Here is a 24,026-nt window from a genome sequence, read left to right on the forward strand (position 1 = left end):
GCTGAGCACGACTGCTGCCAAGAGCAATACCTTGAGACCCAGCACTGATGCTCCTCCAGCAGGTGCAAGTGGCCTCCCTGAAACCTGAGTCGTCCTCCCTGGCTGAGGCCATACCAAGAGGGCACCTCCATGACAGAGACTCGTTGTGGACCTACACCACCACTGCGAGAGAACATTTATACAAGAGCGAAAACAAGAAGGGAGGGCTCCTCGTGGAGGAACCTGGGTCTTGTACTTGTACTCTCTTCATGGTTAACTCTTCCACAACTTGGCAGACACACCTGAGGATGCTGAGTACCAAGGAGCAAGTCTGTGAGACTTGGGCAAGACAGCACGTGGTAATTTTCAGCCTTTATGCCCAACACACATTTTTCTACTACTCACAGCATTTTCCCCAGAGCACTGAAAATAAGAACAAATTTTATTTATCTGAGCAAATCCTTGCTTTGTTTAGATAAAAGGCCAGAAGAAGTGCACAAAACCACCATGGAGGAGGAAAAAAGACCGATCAGTAGCTTTGAGCTGTTAGGAAGCAATCACCTCCTGGGAAATCTCCCCTGGGAAATGGCTGCCCCCCTCTTTGCAAAAAAACTTTAACCCAAACACTGGTTATTTGTTAAACATTAGCATGCATGTGATCTTTGTTTCTCCAAATTAAATCGAGCAATTCCTACCCGCTGTCCCAGTGGGCAATCACAGGCAATTCCGTTAATTAAATTATCTCTGATTCTGCAGCTCTGGAATCTCTCAATTGACTAAGTCTGTGCTTTATCATCAACAAAATACTGGACCAAAAAGGAAACAAAAAAATGCTGATGTCAGAGTGATTGGCTTCAGTTAACCCTTCCCAGCTGGATATTAAGGGCTGCTCAAGAAACTGTTGTACTGGAACGAGCCCAAGAGCGAGAGCCCTGTACCACAGATACCAGCAGCAGCTGTTCACTTGTGTTTCCTTTCTGTTGTACAGAAAAACACAAACACCACACAGCCACTGCATCCAGCATCCTGCCTATCTGAGAGCCACAGAAAGATGCAAAGCATTAGCTGCTGAAGAAGCAGAAAAACACCTCACAGATCAGCAAACCCCTGCAAATACTCCATCCTCACCTTATCTAGACCTTAACTTGATGTATCCTGCTGTTGAGGCATCTCCATAAAACATTCCCCTTTGGTTTATTTCAACTGGATATAAATTTTCCTTTCTTCATAAACGGCCACACTGTACACAGCATTCCATAAATTTTTACAATTCCACTGTTTGTATGTACCTTGTAAAAAACGCTTAGCACTGATTAAATGCACTACCAATAAAATTTCATGGGCTACTTTTGACACTTGATATTCTGACCTTCTTCTCTCTTCCTCATACATTTATTTTTGCTTTCCTACGCCTGTAAACACAGACTGGCAGAGAGGAAAATGTACAGTACCACTGACAAACCCAAGAGTGATGTATTTATTTTTAAACAAAGCCTTTATCTTCCCCTGTACAAAGTGGAGAACCTGATCCCAGCAGAACATACATGCCACCTCCCTGCACCAAGGGCAGGGGTCGGGTCACTAGCAGCTTACATATCATAAATATTAGAAACAGACTGGTCGATGCTTTGACGGCAGAGTCAAGTTAAGTAAGATTTCAGGAGCAGAAAAATTGCCCCTGGCCATATCCAACCATGACTGTAGATGACAATTATCATAACCACTACTACACTACAGGAGAGAAAGCCTGCTGCAGTCCTCACTTTGTGGGGCACAATCTTCAAGACTTGATAAAAAGATCCAAAAAATGACCCCAACATCAGTGCACAATCATGTAATTGCAAGCCTTCTCTCAGAGCCAATTTACATATGGGTAAAAGGGCAACTTTTTCATAGAAGAGACCCTGTTTTATTAGCCTGTAACATGCTGTGCACAGCTCTGTGATACTGGTAGCACTGTGGAACAGCAGAGCACAGTGATGCTGTCTCAGCTCTCACTCATACGTTGCCTTCAACACAAAATCCCTCGCTATCTGAGTTTCAAACACTAGCTATAAACACCTTTATCTGCTTTGTGATAAGAATTGCTTCTGTTTTCAAAGTGACAAAAGAATTTGCCCCCCCTTTCCATTTAGCAAGCATCACCTGCAGCAAGTGCTAGAGCTAAGGATACAGGGACTTTATTTTGGCAGACGTGGGTGAGCACCACTGAAGTCAGCGGGACATCCACAGACTCAAAGGCCTTTTACACTTTTACACTTACTGGAGTAACATGAAGCTAAAACCCCCCCCCATTGTTACTAACAAGTAAAACACACTGATAAGAAAGTTTTTAAAAAGAAAAGTGACAGGTGGCTTTAAAAGGAAACAGACACAGCTCAGGCATTTTCAGAATCTTAACTCTCTGAAAGAAGCCCAGTGTCAGGCTGGTGGCAGATTGACTGTGAATCACCCCACAACATGTGGGCTACTGGATTGGCACAATGTACTGAGATTTTATTTCACTAGATGAGCTGGTTACAGCAGAAGGGGCCAGCTCCCTTGCTGTAAAAAACTGCCCAGCAAAGCTGTTTACAGTAGAGCCATGTCAAATCACACCAAGTGAAGTTTAGACCCTCAGTCTGCAAGACTGCCAGTGCTAAAAGCAAATCTTCTGGCAAGACATCAACATTTTAGGAGCTGGCTTCCCCTTTATTTAGCTAAAAATCTCATTTATTGGGTTTATTTGTTTTTAGACTAACCTTCTTTAAAGAGGCTGACTTATAATCCTGTAAAACATTGTCACATGTATTGAGGAAATTGGCAAGGATGCTAATTTATTGTCCTCTAGGAAAAAAAGCTCTCTTTCCTTGATTAATGTATGTTTTTGTATTGTAAGATATTAAAGAATGTTGCTTCACCTGTAATTATAGAGAATAGTTTACTCTGGCAAACTGCCCTGGCTTCTGGTTGCCAAGTTATGAATAATGCAATGTTCCCCATTCTAATTTCCGTGTTCTAAGTTGTGAATTTGGAGCGGGGTGCATGCAAGGGCACACACACACAACACTGAGGCGCTCTCAGTCACGAGCGCCTCTATTTTATACTTGCTTGCACAACTTGTTAATACTGGCATCTGCCTGCCAAATTCAGAGTTTGCTTCTGACTAATTTCATCTTGATGCAAACCAAAAAAATGTTGTCTCTTTTTCCCCACAGAGGAATTATTTCTCTTACACTTGCATGCACTGTCACAATAGCACTGAGGGGAGCTTATCGCTGCAAGAAGGCATTTTAAGCCACGTTTAGTAGGGACTTGGGTAAAGATTCCTTGAAGAATTTAATGACAGAAAAATTCATTTTGCTTTCACATCTCCCCCGCCTCCGTGACACAGAACCAAACAATGTCTTTACAGAAGCGGGAAGTAAATTCAGGCACTGGCTCTTTCTCTTCCCTTTTTTTGGCCCGCGTTTCGCTGGGACACATGTGCCCAGCCCCAATCAAAACAGAGACAGATGGCACCGCTGATCATTCAGAATGGAAGGAGCCTCGGAGTCAGCATGTTTGGATGCATTTGTAGGGCTACGCAGTATCCACTGGCCACTGGGACTGATTTAAAAAGGCGGCGAGTGAAAGTCTGAGCTTGCGCCAAAATTTTAAATGTGCCATTTGAGCAATTATGGTTCAACATGAAAGCTGGGAGAAAGAATGCGTGGGTCATTCTGATTTAGATTTAGAGACTATGTCTCCTGTTCCAAAGAGAAAATAAATGCAATCCCACTGCTTTACTGGAGCAGATTTGGCGATAAAGGAAAAAGCCATGCTACAGAAAAGTGGTTTGCTGCAGCAAACCAGGTTCTGTTGAGGCAGCACAGGTTGAGTTAGAAAATCATTCTGTAAAAAAAGTTCCTAAATAGAAATAATTACTCAGCTAATGTGTGAATGTCTCGGTTCACTTTTGAAATGTATTCTTCATGCTGGTGAGCCTAATTGTATTTTTAACAGATTTGTGAAGGTGCATCATGGTCTTTATCTTAGTACAAGCCAGGTCCACAAAAGGCAGGCAGTGGAAATGGAAAATGCAGCTCCTCTAAGGCACACAGGTTAGAGGTTCCAGCCTACTGAAACTTGCCTCCATCCACAAGTAAACATATTTGGATTATGACCAAACTCCACATATAGCTAGGCAGGTCTATTTTTCTACTGGAAGACTTATGGCAGCTGTAACTTGTCATCCTACTGTGGCCTGGAGCTGGTCTAGTATTATTCGTAGCTTTGGTTGGACGATCAGGGCACAGAATTATAAAATATCCATGAAGGTGAAAAAGGAATAGCAGATTCCTAGGGCTGAAAGGTGCTCAGAAGGCTGGACATGCAGACGAGCCTTGCAGGCAGCCTCTGCGAGCGATTAAATAAATGCCTTCTACTCCCATGGCCCACATCCAAACGACCGAAATAAACAGGAAATATCTATGCTACTACAGCAGCACTTGGACTCATCTATAGCCTTTTAAGGGCTTTACCATGGAGGTGATATGCTTTCCAGAACCTCCATTCATGACCGCTGATTGGAGGTACACAAGGGCAGCGCGGTAACACATCCTCCAGACAGCTTCCTACAACTGCTGCTGCCGCCCCAGAACTTTTACACTGTTGCTGTTTCCTTTACGGGGAAAGAAAGGATCAGAATTAGCATCATTTAAGGTAATCGCGCCTTCAAAAAGAAACATGAGGCTATTAAAGGAGGCCACGGCACATTAGTATCACATAACCAACTGTGGTCCCAGAGCTGGAAGAGGAAACCAGCAGTGCAGTGGAAGGACAGGTCATGAGCCGGCTATCTGAGGGAAAAGCCGGAATGCTTATGCAACCGAGAGGGAAACAACAGCTTTCTACAGACAAAAACTGTCAAAGAGGAAGAAAGAAGAGAATGGAAAAATATGGATGAAATGCCCATAGTGGTGTGGAGTAAGGTTAGGACAAGCAGTGACATTGAAGTGAGGGCAAAAAAATCACCACAGATATTAAACTACTTTAATTACATTACTAGCTACTACACTGCTTCTGTAAAGGCAGTGCTGGGTTCTGTGTTACAGCAGCAAAGGAGATATGAAAGCACAATGAATTCTTCTTGCAGTCAATTCTTTGGGAGATCTTTACCAAGCTTTAACTAAATTTGGCTTAACACTCCTTCTTGCAGCGGTAAGCTCCCCCCAGCAGTATTGCAATCGTGCATGCAAGTGTAAGAGAAATAATTACTGACTCTACAGTTGTCCCAGACACAGTTTAGTGACGTGTAACACAAACTGGTGGGTTTTTTAGTACTATTTTATATTTACACTTACTAATTGTAGCCTAAGAAATGCATAAACTACCAAGAGCTGTAATTACAATCATCCTGTTGTCATACAGCAGCTGGCACAGCACAAACACTTACTGGGTCCTGCCACAACAGTCAGTGAGTGCCAAGGAAAGCAGTAGCCCTGTCACCACCAGCACACAGCCAGCCTGTGCAGCCAGGGCTGCCCCTCAGCAGATGCAGGAGAGTGACAGCGAACTGGCAGCGGACGGGGCACAACATGATCCCGCTTCTGCTTTTCAAAGGAACATTTCCATCCAAACACGGAACGCAGCCTACGTAAAAATAATTGTTACTTTTCTCCTGAGAGCATCTGGGCACCATACAAACATTTCCTAAAAAAATATCAGTCCCTGCCTCTTAATTCTTGCAGTGTAGCTAAGGGATGTGAACAAACAGTCACATCCTCAAAATATTTTCAGAAGGAACACGGCAAGATCCACAATGCTCCATCAGAGACATTGTTAAACACGACAGGCTAATTTTAGGGACGAGTCCTCTATCTGACAAGCTGCTCACACATCTAAGGGCAGAATTCGTCTGCTAGTAGGCAGCTGTTTGTGTTTTATAAGCTAAAGTTTCTTTTACCTATGGAATAACTCCAATATTTCACAGGGAATCATCATCCATCTAACTGAAGTACCCTCTAACAGACCATCAGCCTCATATCCCCTTTGAAATAGCACAGCTGAGCACTTGCTGGGCCACGATTTATTTTTTACCTTCTAAGACATCTTGGTAACTCTATAGCTCAATAGTGACAGTCGAATTTCACACTGCGATAGCCCCCCATCGATTTTTCATTCCCAGGAAGCAACTCTACAAATTAAAGTTAACAGCATTTCTGAAACTAAGGAAAAAAAAAAAGAAAAAAAAGGAAAAGAAGGGGCAGGCAAAAAGACATAAATGGCAAGATGCTTTAACTGCACACCCAGCATAGGAATAGAATTCCTTCCTGGGGTTTTCACCAATTATGGGACAGGGATGCTACTGCCCCTGAAACCAGCAGAACCCTGGGGTTTGCAGATGGTTCAGCTCTAAAACACCACGGGATCAACAGACATAAGAGTTCCTTCCTATATGAAGATGACAAAATCTACAGAAAACTGTCCCAAGGCATGAAATCAGACCAAACCTCTGGACAACAGCTGCACTAAACAGAAACACCACCTTCCCCCAGGTCTGAGCTTGTACAGTCAGCCTGCCTCACTGAGCTTCGTTAACCACCACCCTGTGAAGACATCGATACAATTACACTTTGCACAGTGGTTATAAATGTTTGAGACCACCACTGGCACATGAAACTTCTACCCAACAGTTAGAAGAGGGAGCAGAATAAAGAAACATAGCCCGGCTCTCCACCGTCACAACCCAGAGGGACGAAATGGTGCATCTCCCTCTGCACCCTTTCAACACTGAACACCAGTATACAGTACAAACACAATATTACATATTACTGAATTAGTGAAAAAGACTAAAACCTAAGAAAGATAAAAATCTAGACACAAGCAGCAGAGCCTAGCAGCTCTTTCTCAGCTTGGCTTTGACAATCCCACACTTCAGTTCAGCTTCCTGGATCCTCTCTCAAGTTCACACGGGTTGCTCTAGGACTGGACCCATCAGCAGCATCATGCTCTTGCAGAACACAAAGGGTTAGTTCATTTATGACCCAAGTTAATTTTTTAATTCTGTCTTTGCTATGAAATGTTCTTGTCTCCAGGCAAAGCCTATTAATAGTGTGACACTATGGAGAGGAGCTGGGAAGCGCTTATCCTGTGGTGTGAATTCACAGCAGCTTCTGTTTCCCTCTGACATACCAGCTTAAGCATGGCTCCTTCCCTTTCAGGCCTCTGCTAATCCTCTGGCTTCACACACACTCTGCTCCCACCCTGACCCACCTGCCTGGGAGCAGGGTCCCCACGACAGACACTGCTACCTCCCCGACTGCTCTCACACGCTTCGCTCTTCGCACAAGGACCCCAACCTAAACTTGTTCAATTTTAACTGATGCTCCTTCCTGTGCTGCTGCACCAGAGCCCCTCCAGAGCCGATGTTTCAGAGCAGCTGGACTGGAAAGAGGTGAGGTGGGGAGGGGGGAAGGGGAGGAAAGAGGAGACAGGAAAAATAAAACAAACACAATTGCTTTTTGTCTCTAAAACCCTCTTTTTAACCCAGCGAGCGTCTCATCCAATGAAGCATGATAAGCATGAAGTGTTATATAAAGAAGATAATTATAAAGGGATTTAATGCTTGGCAGGCTCGTATCGCAAGGTTCAGAGCAGAGGTAGCATACTCACTTAAACAGCCTTGTGTCCAGGTTTGCTATTATGCAGGCAGCACGGCTGGGGCCAAGCGGAATCAGAAACAAGATTTGTTTTACAAAAAAAAAAAAAAAAAAGCACAGCCCCCTTCCCACTGAGGATGGCAGTTCCAGTCCCACCTCCTTCCACTTCTGTCCCATCCCTGATTAATGATGTTGTCTGCCTGATTTATGACCCACCCCAACAGATTAGAGTTTCCCTCTTCAACCTCCCCCCCTTTCACCCCTCCCAGAAGGCACAGCCACACTCCGCTGGAAATATTAGAGAATTATTAAATAAACATTCATACGTCATGTCTCTTCCCATACTGAGCTCATCGTAGTCAACGCTCAGCGGCCGGGTCCTGTTTGCTTTGGGGCTGACACCAAACAGCTGGAGTGATTCATGGAGAGGCTGGCTACAATGCTCTGTGCCATATATCATGCTCGCAGCGCTCCCTGCCCCGGCGGAGATAAACTGATCAACCACAACGGGCTGGAATGAATTTATGACAACACAAAATTGAGGAAAACAAATGGGAGGTGACCCAGTGGGCCACTAACCCAGACTCTCTCGCTGGCCTGCAATCTAGTCTGGTGGCAGAAAGCAAAATTGAACATTGGCACTCTGAATTAAGATGCTGGCTTTTAACCCCGGGGAACCTCGGTTTCAAAACGGCACCAGACCCTCGCAGGAGGCATCTTGGGAGGGAGCAGAGAGGAAGACTTTTTGTGGGGAAGGTGCTTTTTGCAGCTCTCTGTGCGCAACAGCGCTGAGAATACGACGTTGGTGGAGCAGCTGGGGGGGTGCCTGCGCAATTAGGGACCAGCCGCTCTCCCTGAGCAATGCTGCATCTCAAGTTGAGGTAAAGTAGTGTCACACTAGCTGAGCTTTGCCTTGGCAGTGGCTGGGGTCTTCAGCAGATAGGCAGAGCTCAGACAGTGTGATGCTCCTTCACCTGTCCCCATGAGCCTTCAGCACCCCAGGGTGTCTCCCAGACACCCCACATGGCTGAGATTAGAAAAGCTCAGCAGGGCTGAGACACCCTGCAGTGTTGGGAAGGAGAGCTGGGAGCAGCACCTTGTCTCTCACCATTGTGGTTGCCATCAAGTTCAACACTAGCAGATGAGATCAGCTTGTCCAAGCTGCTGATGACCTGGCACGGCACAAGGAGTGGAGCAACAAACACAGACTTACCCCGAACCCCATCTAGTTGTTCTGCATGCAAGAGACTCTCCCACAAAAACCCAAGTTTAGATTAAATGAACTTGGGCAGGCAAACAATTTCAGCTACAAGGAGGACTGCTTGCTGTACTGTATTAATGGATTAAAAAACAAGCAAAACCACGCTGCTCTCTTTGCTTGGACTTATTTTTGGAAGAGGGGAGGAAGGAACGTCATTCTTACGAGAGAAGGATCAATACACAGATCTCTGCTAACTCTATTAGCCACTGCTCTGAACGGAGAGCACGGCTGACACAGGTGCTAAGCCATGTGCTTCTGGACAATTTTTAAAATGCTAATGAGGTGCTACACAAGGTTTAAACATGCCAATCAATAATACTCAGATTTAAAGGCAAAAACTGAAGTTACAAACAATGGAGTAAAGTGATGCTGCCAAAAACTTCCTGTAAGCACCACCCAAAACAAGAAAAATGAAACCAATTTAGCCCCAGATTAAGAAACAGGAACTAGAGATGAATCAATTTAGCCTGTTGGGCTGGGTCGCCATATATCATGGCTCAGCAGTGGAGTGGGAAACAGCCAGACAGTGAGAAACCCTTCCCCCTCCTTTCTGTAGGCTTCTAGCTCTGATCCCTGTTATCAATTAATTTAACAGAACCCCTCTACACAGACAAGCACACAGAGCATTGAGACTCCTTAAATGGCAGGACAGAAACTATTTATCACACATGAATCTCAAAGGAAAGAAGAGCAAAAAAAAAAAGCAGCTAGGAATTCTCCACCTGAAACACCATCTTGTTTTCTGAACCTCGGTAAAATAAAGCACCTTAAATAAAAAGGTGCCCCTGCAACTTTCAAAAATTAACGTTTTTGGAAAGACTGAACAAGACATTTAAGGAGTTTCCTGCAATTTCTATTGGGTTTTGCTGACTTTTAGCAGAACTGAAGCTTTAGTGGGGCAAGGTTATTGCAGAGCAAGGTGTGTGTTCTTATACATGCACATACACACATACACGCTCTCCCCACTTCACAGCAGTGTTAGCATGAGAGTTGTTTGGAAAGGATTCTGGGACCCTTCAAAAGATGCTAGCTAAAGCCTCTTTGATCAGATTATTAAAGCTATGTCAGTTTTATCACTTGAGCTCAAGTGTTCTGGAAAATGTCAAATCCTTTCAGCTCCTGCAGTTTAAAGATTTTCAATAGGAGTGGATCTGGGAGGGTGGAGAGCTGCTGGGCTGACAGGCAGGAGGCCCAAAGGGAAGCCAAGCAGCAGCTGAGACAGAAGCTGACAGATTAGGGCAGAAGGTATGAGCCCTTGCCACCAAGACAGCATGCACTGGTTGGCTCTCACTCCAAGGACAAATCTGCTTCTGCACTGACCTGCAAGCTCCCAGACTTAGTGGTCCTTGGTCAAAGTCTGCTCACTGAGAGGCATCGAGCAGCAGACAGCCAACATTTGGGACATGCTAACAAAAAGGATTGTAAAAAGGCAAGTGCCAAGGCAGCAAAGCAATGTTAAAGTTTCCTCTGCAGCAGGGAGTTTCCCCAGTTAACCCCTGACTGTGAACATATGTCCTTCCAGGCTGCCTGAACTGTCAGAGATCCAGAAATGTACTGGGGACACAACCTCTCAAGTCAGAACCAGGGGTAGAAGGAGAACAAATTGCATTAAAAAAATTACAACTTTCTGTGAAATCAGCTTAATGCTACCACCAGATTTTTCCCCATCCTAAATTATCCATGGACTTCAACCCAAAATGTAATGTTTAAAACCCACCATTTTACCTCATTGCTTCCACCTCATTCAAGCTGTTTGGTCTCTCACTTGATCTTGGGGCAATGTTTTATATCAAGCAATAATCAACTTAAAACACTGCCCCATCCCAGCTAATGCAGTCCATGGCAGCAGAGAAGAGTCTGCAGTTTTAGGTTTGGACCATCAAATCTGTCTGAGCAGTAAGTCAACCTAGCAGCATGTGGAAGGAGGCTGAAAATGTTACTCAAATGAACAGTGCAGATAAAACCATTTATTTTTATCCCAGACTAGACTGCAGCACATTCAGTGAGCAGAAAGGGACAGGAAAGGAGATGCCCAGGAGTCCCCTGCACTACTGTACATTTAAACACAGGGACTTAAACTTCTAAATCACTGGAAGGACTGTAGGTAAAAAACTCAGGAACTGAGACATTATTTCTCTTAGAAACCATACAAAGGCACAATATGGATCTCATGGAAAAAGAAATTCTCTTAGTCTGGCTTCTGCCAAGTTACAGTGCCGTTGAGGAGCAGCATCTCTCCCTTTTGCTGGAGAGATGGAAGGTGGAACATGCAGGTATCACAGAAAAAACAGAATAAAGACCACATGAAAGACTGCCCTCAAAAACCAAGGTGCAATGACAAGGTAACTTCTCCAGTAAAAGTAGGATCCCATGATACATTTGCAGGGGGAATCCAAAAGATCGAAGTACAGCTTGACAAGTCAATTGCTTTTGTCAGGTTAAAGTGGGTTTTGAATCTTTACCTCTTGTCCAAAGTTCCAGCTCTGGTCTAGGCTGTTATGCAACACACAACATTTAAAACCCCATGTTAACTAGAATATGATGGAAAGCATGGACAGATCTATTTACATATTTTAGAAGGCGGTAATTTGCAGTGGAGAAGCCCTCTGGAAGCTGTGCCCAGTTCCTTGTCACTGGGTACCTGCCCACACAGATATGTGCTGGAGAACTCTCCACAGGGCCTCTATGACCACAGCAGCAGCAAGTGCTCCAAGTCCAGGCTTCATGTTGGAGCACAACTTCCCTTCTCAGTGCTAAAAGCTTCAAATATGCCCACCCTCAGATTACCACTGCTTCTGGGAGCACCAAGTGGGACACTACGGTTCCTTAAAAGAAAAAAAATGGAAGCTATCCACTTCACACTCACTTTTCAATGTCACTGTTCTTACAGGTCTTCTGCATGGTCTCCTGTTTACTGCTTTCACCATTACTCGTCGAGGGCATTTCTGCTGAGGGAAGAACAGAAAAATTAGTAAGGAACATCTGATTATTGCAATGGAATAGTCTGAGCGAGTCTCAGTTTCAGAGGACCCCAATGGGTCATTTTCATGCCGATTCTCAGTATGAGAGAGAAGACACGGATGCTACATGTCCCTGTCTGGCAGGGGGAGGCTCTCTCTGGACAGAATGCTTCTATGATTCAAGGTTGAAGATACAACCTCTACCCTCTTCCCATTTCATCCTGACTGATGCTCACAGATGTACCAGTTGTTTAAGCCAGGATTTCATTCAGAAGGATTGATGCAGCTGCCACACAGAAGTGTACTTCTACAAAGGTGGGTCCAGAGCAAATCCACATAGCCCAGACCCAGCTTCTCCCTTTTCCTGAGAGCCCTCAGATACAAGCAGAAAAATGCATGTCAGGTAACTAGTATGACAGAACTGCTCATCATGGCTGCTCCCAGCACTGGAGAGGGTGTGAGACACCAGCTGGAGATGAGACAGATGAACTGTCCTGGGGCCAGCCCCGGGGCTGTAGGTTCAGCACCGTAGTTTCAGGTAATAAAAGGTATGAAGAAAACAGCTCATAGCAAATGTCATCAGGGCTGCTTCCCTCATCACCTCTGTGGCTGTAGCTACTGCAGCTGATCATACCTACAAGCTGTGCTCCTACATCACAGAAAATAAATGTGATTGCCTATCCCACAGAAGAAAATGCCTGCGATAGATATCCTATGTTCTCCATTTAACCATCATGCCCTTGGCAAAACTGGTTCTACTCAACCCCCTCCCACTGGCAAGCAGTTATGTCTTGTAGGTACTTTCAAGGCTGGGAATCAAATGCCCAAAGCATGACAGTTACAGAACAGGGAACAAAATCATTGGGACAAGTCTCTTCAGGTCGCTGAGCTTCAGTTCCCTTCCTAAGGGAGCTGGAGCAGCACTGCCCAGCTCTGGAAATGGATTTGGCATCTGCAGCTGGAAAGCGCCAGGTTTTATTATTCTCATATTTCCACTAGGTCGCTGTTTACACTTTTAGTGCTGCTGGCATTAAATAAAAAAGCCCAGCAGTCAAATGGTTTTAACGCTTCCCCCTTCCTTAATGGTATGAGCTTTCAAGTAATGCATGCAAAGGTACATATTCACATTAACTCATTTGCTCTGGAGTCTCAACTACAGGTCAAGAAGTAGGACAGCTCCTACAGTTACCACTCTGAAAGCTTCAGAGACGTAGACTTTTCTTGCCATACAGAGGCCACCAAAGACAAGATCTACCCAAAAGACCATGATACAGTTCTCTAGCATACCCTTTCAAAGAAGGGAAGATAAGAAAGCAGATGAAAAAAACCCAAGCAATAGGTACGCCTGTGTAGTTTAAACCCCCAGCAGCTGAGCACCACCATCACATAGACTCTGTAGGCTCCCTCTGCAATACAGCAGTTTGCCTTTTAGTGACACAACAGCAAGTCAATCCAATCCCTATCTCTTATAACCACACCAGTTAAGGTGGCATTTTTGGGAATTTCCCCAGCTGCCATCGACTACAATTAATTGTGCTGTAAAGTTTCAAAAAGATGGTGTGACTGTACGTGCATATCTATCTGATGAAACTCTGCATGAGCATTAGTAACTACTCTGCTCAAGTACTGGCAAGCAGAACATATGGAATATCTATCTGCCCTCCTGTAGCTTACGAATTAATAATTTACAAGTTCAACACTCACCGTCGCTGGCCCATTTAGAAAACTCCGGTGTTATTCGAGTACTGGGTGTGCCACCACTAAAAGAGAAAAGGGCAGAATGCTAAAGGTTGAATATGGAAAATTTTGCTGCTCAGAAAAAGATACCCCTTCCACCCACCACTTCTCTCTCAATAATTCTATCCATCATTCTAGGCTTCAAAACGTGAGCAGACGGTCAGCTGCAGGAGGTGTTTTTGCGCTACTCCACATTTCTACCACTGTTCTCCCTACTTGCACTTCTAGCTGTGACCTCTGCAGAATCCCACAGGGGTTGTGATGCTGACTGAAGGCTTGGGATTCAAACAGCACCTGTGACCTAAGGCTCATTTTTGAATGTACTGTTTCAAAGATGAACTTTACTTGTGAACAGAAACCCACTGCGTTGCAATAGCTTCTCCCTTTAGGAATAACTTTACACCTTCATAAGCCCCATCTTTTCCATCTTCCCATTTGAAAAACAGTAGCACTGAAGTACAGACAACTCCTAAACCTGTCCATTCACTTGCAAGCCAGTAAGAGAGACTGTAAGAGAAAGGAATCTTTGAGCAGGCTGTGAGTGTATGATGCTTCAGCTCTCTGTGCCAAGACAGCTGCACTCAAAGGTAACACAGGCTCAGGCTTCATGGCTTCAGCTACACCACTGCATTTCTACAGAAACTCACCAGAATTTCAAGGTGCTTTTACAAACAACATCACCTCTCCTGTTTTAGAGATGGGCAAACAAGCCCAGGAAACAAGCAAGGACCTTGCCCAAATAGCAAAACAATGTGTTAGGTGCAAGACACATGAAGGACCTGGGTCTCCTGGCCTCAGGTCCTCGGTTGTCTCACCAAGCATAAAGTGTCCACAGCCACTGATAACCCAGTATCTTCTTGCTACAATACCACAGTCCTGGCTGTGAAGGACGTTCAGCATCTTTGAGGCCCTGCCTTTGGACTAGCATGGTTAGCAAAGTATTGAATGGACCAATGGTTTGGATCCAGTATGGCAGATGCCACTTTTCTATGGAGTGAAACCTAATTTTGAACTAGTGTTTGCAATAGGCTAAGCAGTAAGAAAACTTCATTTCACTGCTCTATCAATCCCTTAAACCTTGACCTCACAGGATCACTCAGTGAAAGAGACAGAGGGGTAATTTAAGCCATGTTTTATGCAGGGCAGAGGGCTTGGAAAGCAATCCTAGCTCCCTGGTAAGACTTATTTTATTTGCCTAGAATGCTTTCCCAAGTGCCCTGAATGCTGGCTGCCTACATTCTCCACATATGTATGTGGGCAGAGCACACATCCTGCAACAATCCAGAGCTGAATACAAAAGGATTAATTTGCACATGCCACAACATGTAATGGGATGCAATGAAATCACAGCCTGGGTGCCAGACTCCTACTGTGCTGAACAAGATTTGGATGGGCTCATGCTATACTACTAAGAGACCACATTTAATAGTGAAGCAAGACGATGCCTTAGTACAGCACAGTTTCCTCATCAACAGAATTCATCTTCTATCCAGCACTGTTCAGAGCAAAGACTGCACTGCCTGGGCAGTGGGGTGGCTCAGGGAGGGAGTGTGCAGGGAAGCTTTCTTGAGGCTGCACAGGTAGAAATGGAGACCCACCTGTCAAGACTGTGCCTCTTTGTAAGTCTCTCGTTGTGACCTTAGCATTCAAGTGAATGAAGATTTTCCACAAACTGAGATTCCCCAACAGTAATTAAAGTGATTTGGAAAGGCATGATACTTACTTTAAAACAGCACCTCGGAGCGCCTCCCTTTCTTTGGCTTCACCTGGCTCTTCTCCAGTGCAAGGGATAACGTCTGCCTCTGTGTACCTGAGCACAAGGGGTTAAGGAGCACACAGCCTTGCTGCAGAGATGGTTGGGACACTACGGGATACAGAATTAATTCCAACTGGGAACACCTCAAAAGAAGAGGGACTGGTAACCATGAAGGGGCTTTATTTTAAACTCTGGATTAAAGTTTTGTTTTAGGTGGAAGGAAACGGCAAAGTCTTTTGAGAGTAACATAACGCCACTGCCTCTTAGAAGGGGAAAATCAATTCCTCAACCCCTGCAAGCCTAACCTGAACAATTCCACTATTTCTGTTTGAGGTACAGAGATCTTTTACCAGCTAAGGGTTGGGACTTCAATCTTAAAGGTTGGTACAGATTTCAATAAAACCTAATTCCATAGGTTTTATTGAAAAAAAAATTACAGTTAGAGCAGTGTCTGCCAATACTCTTGCAGGAATTCCTCCTTGATGGTTGTTACAGCTGCTGCAGGGCAGAAGTCTGCCCACAGCTCTCCCAGAGCTGTGTCCATAGAGCCTGGTTCCCAGATAGAGAAATCCCCAAATGACAGTTGATAAGAGTAATGATCTCCCAAATTATAGAAATTCCCCTAATGATACATTTGCCCATAAACTGTTTAATGAAAGGAAAAAAAAATCAGCCTGTCAGAGGGGAAGGTGAAAAGTGCTTACTGAACAAAACCGTTGAAAACAAAGGGGGGTCTTGTGGAAAATAAACTCAATTCCTACCCATGGAGCAGGAAAAGCTATCCATATGGAAGAAACCTGGATGGAGACAACAGATTGCTTATGGAACAGAATAAAGAAACATTAACTGATCCCCTGCAATGTCTCCTCCAGACAATAACCAGGTCTGAAGTAGTGCTGCCATCAACAGAAGGATCTCAGAGGGAGTAACTGGGAATCCCTGCTAGTGCAAATAACATGGTAACTGGAGAAGGTCGTGTCATTTCCAGTAGGGCTGGACACAGATTATCCACCACTTCCCAGGGTAGTGGTGTATGAAAGGTAGCTGCAGATGCACCTCTGGGTTCCCTCTCAGTAAGAGCCTTTCAAAAACGATACTGTGGTTTCCCGTATTCAAGTGTGTCGTCTCCATCCACATCCAGGTCAGCGTCGCTGTCTGGATTCTCCTTGCCACTGCACATGATAAACCCAGAACCTGAAGGAAAATAAAACACATGGATGAGCATTTAAACTGGAGATGAAGTGTAGATCTCCTAAGAATGGTGCTGCAACACCAGTCTGCACGATGTCCTTTACTCTTAATGGCTTCATAAAAGGTATCACCTCCAAAGACTGCACAAGAACACACTCAGAACTGCTCTAACTTCCCAGATTTTATGTTCCAAATGCCCCCCAACATTTAAAATCAAGCATTCCTGACCTTTAGTTCTATATGAGTGATTTTAAAACGTAAGGGTCTCTCCCAAAGGCAGAAAAAACAATGAAGCAAAATAGGAAAGACTGATTTTTCACAGAAACTGTTAACACAAAATCGACACTATTAGCAGGTAAGAGAAGGCCACAGGGACATTCTGAATTAGTCCTTAATTCAGATGCAGAGGGTAGGGAAAGGCTAAAATAGAATTAGAAATATCTTTTTCTTTTTAAAATGCATTTAGTAATGGCTTATATTTTTACAACTTAATACACTTAAGAACAGCAAACCTTTTTCTAGAAGGGGGGGGAATCACACTTCACAGTCATTAACAGCTCCTTACAAGCACTTCTTATATGAGCAAATTCCAGTGCAACTCATCAAGAGTTCTGCTTTTCCAGCACAGGTGGGTCAGGCACACGACCAGTCCCAACTCCAGCAGGAAGCAAGCCTTTACAGTTCCACCTGAGACTGACTGTGCAACAATTGCCACTTTCTAACAATTTATACATTTATTTTGGTTACCAAGCATTTTGTTGACTGTTACTGCAAACTGTACTCAGGCTTCCTTTTAATTGAATCTGCCTAAACACCTACAAAGATTAATCTTCACATGGTATTTGCTGTCTAAGGTTTATTAATAGAAGGGAAACTATAGAAGACATATATTTACTCTTTATGAGAGCTAACATTGAATATGTTTTCTCCCACGAGACAACACATTAAGCAAAGGTCTCCTGAACCCCAGAGTGTTGGAATGCCCTCTTTTGTGTTCAATTCTGCAGCAGATCTAAGCTGTTTGGGGACATAAGCTTTGCAGATAGAAATGTGCTCCCTTCACCTGCCTTCAGTACTCCTTCACTTACACCTGGCTCAGACAGAGGCGCCTGCTGGGGCCTGAAGGACCATCCAGATGGCTGGTGACCCAAGTTTGTGGTAGATCAGGGAGCACGTCCCAACTGCAAACCCTGAAAGAGTAAGGCAGATGTCGCCTTGGCCTTGCACAAATGCCCCAAAATGGGTATGTTCCCGCACTGTTAATGTGGTTCTAAATGCAGAATACAGGTAAAAAATTATTGTAGGAGCACTGAATATTATACACATGTCTGAAGAATGAGGACATTCCAAAGCATTAGGGCAGCCTTTTTAGTGCTACCAATGTCTGAGCCTGTTCATCCCACTGGGCTCTCACCAGCACACTTACACAAGCCCAGAAGAGTGAACTATATTTCTAACAGTCTGCATCTGTGCAGAGAGCAGGGCAAAGCAAAGGTCTCATTTCCAAGGACACCACGCAGACACAGTTCTTTACTGTGGCTCTCTAGGAATGGATGCTCTCGCTGATTCATTAAGCCCCCAATAAAATTTGTTTATATGGATTTGATATTTCTCTTCCCTGAATATCAAGAAGGTCCTTAACGAGTGATAGCTGTAGCACGACAGCGATTTTAAGACTAACCTTTCCCTGGAAGCATAAACTACCTTTTACTTCCAAGTAATTGCCAGACTTAATTTTTAGCAGAGGTAACACAAGCAGCACCAACAATGCAGGAGCCATCCTTGTAGGTCAGCCCTGTGGTGTCACTGGGGCAGCCCTCTTCCAGCAGACCCCTGGTAGAGTGTTTCATACTGGCTTTATGCTGCCAGCCAACACGTGTCACGAGCTGCCTCCTCTTGCTGCAATGGCTCATCTAGTAAATCTTGACTCATTCAGTTCATCACAATGTTTGGATGAAGATTTAGAGGAGCAAGAGAGACCTGTCAAAGAAGCTGGATAGTCTTTCAAAGCTGCTTTAAAAGTCAAGAGTGGGGCGATGGGGTGGTAATTTATAGGCATGGCATTTAACCTGCAGTAACACCATCCCCTGCACCTGGCATTACTTTAGCCCATCACTTCTCAAAGGCCATAAACTTTGGACACACAGGTCTTCATTTTTCTTGTAGCTGTGGGAAACACAAATCATGTAAAGCTGGAGCTGTGACTTGGCCAGTCCCAGGAGATGATCTGAACGTTAGCCAGACAATGAATACTTGGAGCAAGTGCCTTGGTTGGTGGGGGAAGGTGTCCAAAAGAGTGAAATGTAAGTGGGACCACTCCCTGTGTCCCTCTCTCTGCAAGGATGCCAAGCACACAGCAAACGTGCACCTTTCCATCAATTTTGTTTCCAAGTGACTCAAGCCAACTAGTGGTTTATGGCTAGAGCTTAAGACAAGAAGATCTGCTTACTGTGATACAGGTTACAAATATTAAGGCACCTTGACTTCAGAATCCTGGTGTCCTTGCTCTCAAAACCTTTGTACTTAAGAAAATCCCTTTTAAGTCTGAAAGGAAAATACTCCAGAGCTTTTGCTGAATCCATGTCTATAATAGGAACCACTGCATTGCCAACAGAGTACTATGCTCCCTACATAGGGAGGGGTACAAGGGGGAGGGTTTGGATAGTATGTGTTGCAATGGCAGATACACACTGGGATGATCTGATGTAGCCTTTTAGTCAGAGAGGAGGGCATAGCAGAAGTGGAGAAGTTCACGGGTTGAGGGGCATGAGAAGGGTAAATTTTCTTTTCTGATCAAACAAGGACTCCCAGATTGATGACTAAAGGAAGGCACAGTGAGGTGATCCAACTCTCAGTTTTTCAATAAATTTGGATTTTATATTTTTTTTGACATGACCAAGAGCAGTCCACTGCAATATGGAAAAAACCTCCTCGATTCAGAAACCGTTTGTTAACCAAAGTAACCTCTGTGAATCCAGAAAATACTCTGAATATAAGCTGTGCTATCAGCTTTAGGACTTCAGAAGCTGCTTTGGAAAAAAAGAAAACCAAAACCCACAAAATACGTTTCTGATGCAAATCAGGATTCATAAAACCCAATACTGCCCCTGCACACAAGAGAACACCAGAGGACAGGATGCAAAGCTTGGCCCAGCACCACCTGTGGAATGAACGGCCTGACATCAGCATCCTAATGCCCTTTTTTCTGCAGCAGGGATGGATTTTGAGGCCAGTTCCAGTGGGATGGTGTTTGGTGCCACAATTTCAACCTGACCCTCCTTGTCTAACTTCCTGGGGTTGCTTCCATGCACAAAGCCAGTGAAAACACCCATGCAGCTGTTCAAATATTTGACATCTGAACTGCTTGACATTATTCATTCATCTCAGGCTCATTCAAACCAGATTTCTGGACAAGTGCTGTTATAAATGGATTAAGAGGACCACTAAATGCAAGGAAGGCCCAAAATGATCACACCTGCTTCTCACTAACTCAGCCCAAATGTAAAGAGGGCTCACAACTTCCAGCTCCTGCTGGTGGTGTACACTGCCGTCCAGGAGCAAGGAAAACATGAAACGGAGCGCAGAGGGCAGAGTGGAATAAAATGGCCTTTGCAACAGCATTGTTTTGAACCTATTAGAGGAGAACAGGAGTTTCCAGAAGACCCCCTACCACTACACTTGGGTGATTTGCAATTCAGCAGTGTGCACTGGGAACAGAGAAGGGTTCCTCCAGCAAGGCTCGGCTTCTGAAGGTCACCCAGTAATTCACAGCCATCAGCATCAGCAACACTGCCTAGAGCGGACCTCTAAAGCCAGCAGAGGTCAACACTCGGGAACAGAACTTTATCCCCACGTGTTAATGGAGTGAAATCCGGCAACCGAATGTTAAGTTGCGAGTTTGACCCAGGAATTCCTAAGAGACACGATCTGTTACTCACAGAAGCAGCTGTGACTCTCCGGAGTCACCCAAGGCCTGAGGAACGTAATTCCACATGCGAATTTGAAAATGCTGCTTTCAGATGCAAAAAGAACAAACCCAATGCAGCCTCTCCTATAATGTTGCTGTTCCTTGTTGAAGAACTTTTTGCTCTTGCTGTGCATTTGGTAGGAGGCAACCACTTGTCATAGGCTGCCAGCCCTGATACAATTAGCCTTCTGATGCTAAAGCAGCACGATTCTCTGACAGTCTTAATCCCAGCTGCCTCCTTAAGGTCCAGACAAACAGGAGTGAGCAGGCAGGTCAGACGCTGGGGCCATTAAGCAGAGAAAAAACAAAGTTACAGCTCTGTCTCCAATCCCCATTGCTCTTGTAGCCAGGTGCTCTGACAAGCAATTCCAGCACTGGTATTGAGTGGCACCTCTATAAACCCTGTGACAGTTTGGGAGACAAACTCACCCATCAATCAGAACGTACCTATCAACATCACTTACCTAGCACTGTGTACACAGCTTTCTTTGCTTGGGCTGGCCTCAGAGCAGTCTGCCTGAGCACCAATTCAAGGCACTTTCTGAAAAATTTAGGTACTCTACACAAGCAATGGCGTTTTTGAAATACTGACTCAGAGGTCTGAAAAGCAGAAAAAATTTGCCTGCCTCTTCACCACTGCCAGCTGCAAGCACTGGCAGGCTACAGGAATCAGCTGAGCTTGAAAGAGAAAACACTTCACACCCTTTCCATGCACCTGTTAATAACGGCTGGACATAAATCTCACCAGAAATCCTTTCCTTCCCCTTTTTGTAAGTTGTCATGGCACTTTTCTTTCTCCTAAATCATCTCCTGTGCCTAAGCATCCTCTCTGACCTCTGCACTGCTTCTCAAATCTCACCTCCTGTGTGCAATTCCCCCAGTGACCGGTCACCTCAAGATCTCTCAAGTGAATGGTGGCCCAGGCTGAGATCGAGAGTCATTAACATGACATATAAGCAGATTCACAGAACAGATAAAAGGACTTCACATTCAAGTCCCTCCTTTTCTCCATCACATTCAGTGACAGATGGTCAAAGTGACAACATATGCTGCTTCAGGTGCTGGCAGCACTGCTGGCTCCTGCACAGGCACAAGCTTACAGGGAGACTGGCAGTCTTAGGGGTAGAATGGTAAGACAACCAGACCACCACCCAAAATGAGCCTAATTTCATGAGCACAGGTAGGAAAGCACAGATTTACTGTGCCCCACCTCTGCTCCTCAACTCCTGTCTGGGCACATAAGGCAGTTTTGGGGGCCAGTTGTTATGTATACATTTAATTATATGTTTATATTTAATTGTCACTCCAAACAAAGCCAAGGAAGAAAACTAAGATGTCACTATTATTATTTGCACCACCATTATGAATGCAGCTACCAGATGCTACTCATGCTGAGGATCAAACTCACCTAGATAACTAACATTTCTCTGATTTGACCCCCAAAGAATATGGGAGGGGGTGTCAAATCTATACTGGAAATATTCTAGAAATCCAGAATTTTGTGTAAATTCTGTAAATGGGTCTAAATTCAAATCCATCTCAGAGGCATACAGCTCTACTGGGGCATGTTTTGGCCAGGAAGAGGCATTCATTCTGTTCGCAGGTAATTTACACGCGTTCAGGAAAGAAGAAAAAAAGCCTCCCATAAATCTCCAGAACTGTAGCCTTTGCTAATTACACTCCTTGCAGTGACCCCCTTCTGTACAACCTCCCTTTCCAGCACGTTCACTCTATTTTCTTACCGAAATGTCACTCGTTGGCTTCTTGGAGAGTAAAAACAATGAAGGCAATAAAAGTAGTTTATGCAGACTCACGGCCAGGCCTCACATACTTCCCGAGAATGGCTCTAAACTGGGTTTATTTCATCATCTGCTGAAGTATCCCAAACTACTGCTAAGAGGACAAGGTGGCCTGGATGCCGTTTTATTGTAACAGGCATTTGGGAAGAAAGAGAAAGCCATCAAAAATTCTTGAAAACAAGAGGAAGGCAGAGACGAGGCCACGTTGAACAGAGGCCTTTCTACAGATCTGTAATACCTCCCCAGCCTTATTTTTGGACCGTGAAATTGTTCCCCCACGTTTTCCTAGCACAAACAGGGACAGAATAGTTCTGGTGACATTCCCAGGCTGCTGCTGACAAAAATTACATTCAGAGGCCAAGAAAAGCTGCTTACAAGACAAGGGTTTTATCTCTCTAGAGCCAGATCCATTTAAAGCAAACCAGTGATTTACCTGGAAAACTGACACCCAAATGTGTCGTTACAGCACACACCTGAAACAGCAGCTGCATCCATCTGATGCCATCTATTAGCTCTCACAGAGGCACAAATGGGCTGCTAGAGACCCGACTGCTTACTGGTGTGGATGCTTACAATGATCTTTGCTAACAGATCACAGAAACAGCTGCCTTTAAAGAAAGGGGCCATATAATTTTACGACCACTAAAATAATTTTGCAGCAGCCTGCTGAACAAAGGGCAGGCAAGCCCTGCTGTACAGGGTAAGAGCCAGCTGCTGCAAGGCTCAGGGAAGAGGCTTCCCCACCCCTTGCACAACTGAGGAGTATTCCAGTGATGTCTTTTATGGCTCTTGTAACCCATCAGGTACAGATCATGGCTGCAGACAGAAAACAGCACTCAGAGTAAAGGTCTGATCTGGTGTGGCCACTTATGGCTGTCTCCTAGAGCCTCATGCTGGCCTGATGCACTAAGGTGAGAACAGCCCCAGGTTTATCTCACAGGCTGCTCTTCAAAACCTGGAGCCGAAGTACAAAAGCAGCAGCAACAGCCATGGTCTCTGCAGCTACAGCTCGTTTTCCACAGTCAGGGAAAGGTGGATCTGAAAGCTTTTGTTCCCCTGGGGAGAGGGTGGAAACAAACAAAAAAGGAAGAGGGAGAATTAAAGTAATCTTGAATCACTAAGCAGATTCACATCACTGGATCAATAAGCACCACTGACAGGGATCACAGGAATGTCGCAGCTTTGCCAATAATAAAACAGCACAGCAGAGCTTGGAGGATGACTTTTCTAAGGCAGCCGAGCATGAAGCAGCAGGGCTGGTGAACAGCTGAAAGTGACACCCTGGCTTACATCAGGCCGCTGCCAGTGGCAGGGCTCGATGCAGTTTGCTTTAAATAATGATGAGCACAGAGATTGTATTCATGGGGGAAAGGCAACCAAGGACTGGAGAAACCAAGGGCTAAATTTCACAGGCCAAACACATGTGCTCTTCCCCCCAAACTAATTCTTTTCTAGGTTGGAAAGAAGAAAGAAAAATCAGTGCTAATTTAATCAATTGATCAGCCTATTGATTGCAAAACTGGAGCTGCTAGTTAGCCATGTGCTGTAATGCCCTCAACTCTGAAACCACAAAACACACCATTGATTTCTTCACTTCCAGCTCCAAAACAAGAAATAAAACCAGGCTTTCAGTGGAAAAACAACTTCCTCGTCCAGGGAGAAGATGCAAGCAAAGAAGAGAGGCCAGAAAACAGGGACAGCCGCATCTTGCGAGGTTCAAACTGAAATTAGTTACAGATGCAGTCACAGTGTCT

At 44.7% G+C, this 24,026-nt stretch overlaps 1 protein-coding gene across 6 annotated transcripts in view; it reads right to left on the minus strand.

Annotated features, from left to right (window-relative positions):
• Positions 1 to 24,026, minus strand: part of RNF220 (ring finger protein 220) — a 214,438-nt gene that overhangs the window by 15,907 nt on the left and 174,505 nt on the right. For 2 of the 6 annotated variants that reach the window (XM_029959683.1, XM_029959681.1), the window contains exons 8-12: positions 16,413 to 16,509; positions 15,283 to 15,369; positions 13,527 to 13,582; positions 11,729 to 11,810; positions 7,615 to 7,659 (exon numbers count right to left, since the gene is read on the minus strand). In XM_029959683.1, the coding sequence (XP_029815543.1) occupies positions 7,615 to 7,659; positions 11,729 to 11,810; positions 13,527 to 13,582; positions 15,283 to 15,369; positions 16,413 to 16,509 (367 nt within the window). The remainder of the gene's footprint in view (positions 1 to 7,614; positions 7,660 to 11,728; positions 11,811 to 13,526; positions 13,583 to 15,282; positions 15,370 to 16,412; positions 16,510 to 24,026) is intronic. The other 4 variants (XM_018072291.3, XM_018072288.3, XM_029959682.1 and 1 more) reach the window with 3 other exon arrangements.

This window comes from Manacus vitellinus, unplaced genomic scaffold (genome assembly GCF_001715985.3).
Source record: "Manacus vitellinus isolate BGI_N305 unplaced genomic scaffold, ASM171598v3 scaffold_21_pilon, whole genome shotgun sequence".
Lineage (NCBI taxonomy): Eukaryota > Metazoa > Chordata > Aves > Passeriformes > Pipridae > Manacus > Manacus vitellinus.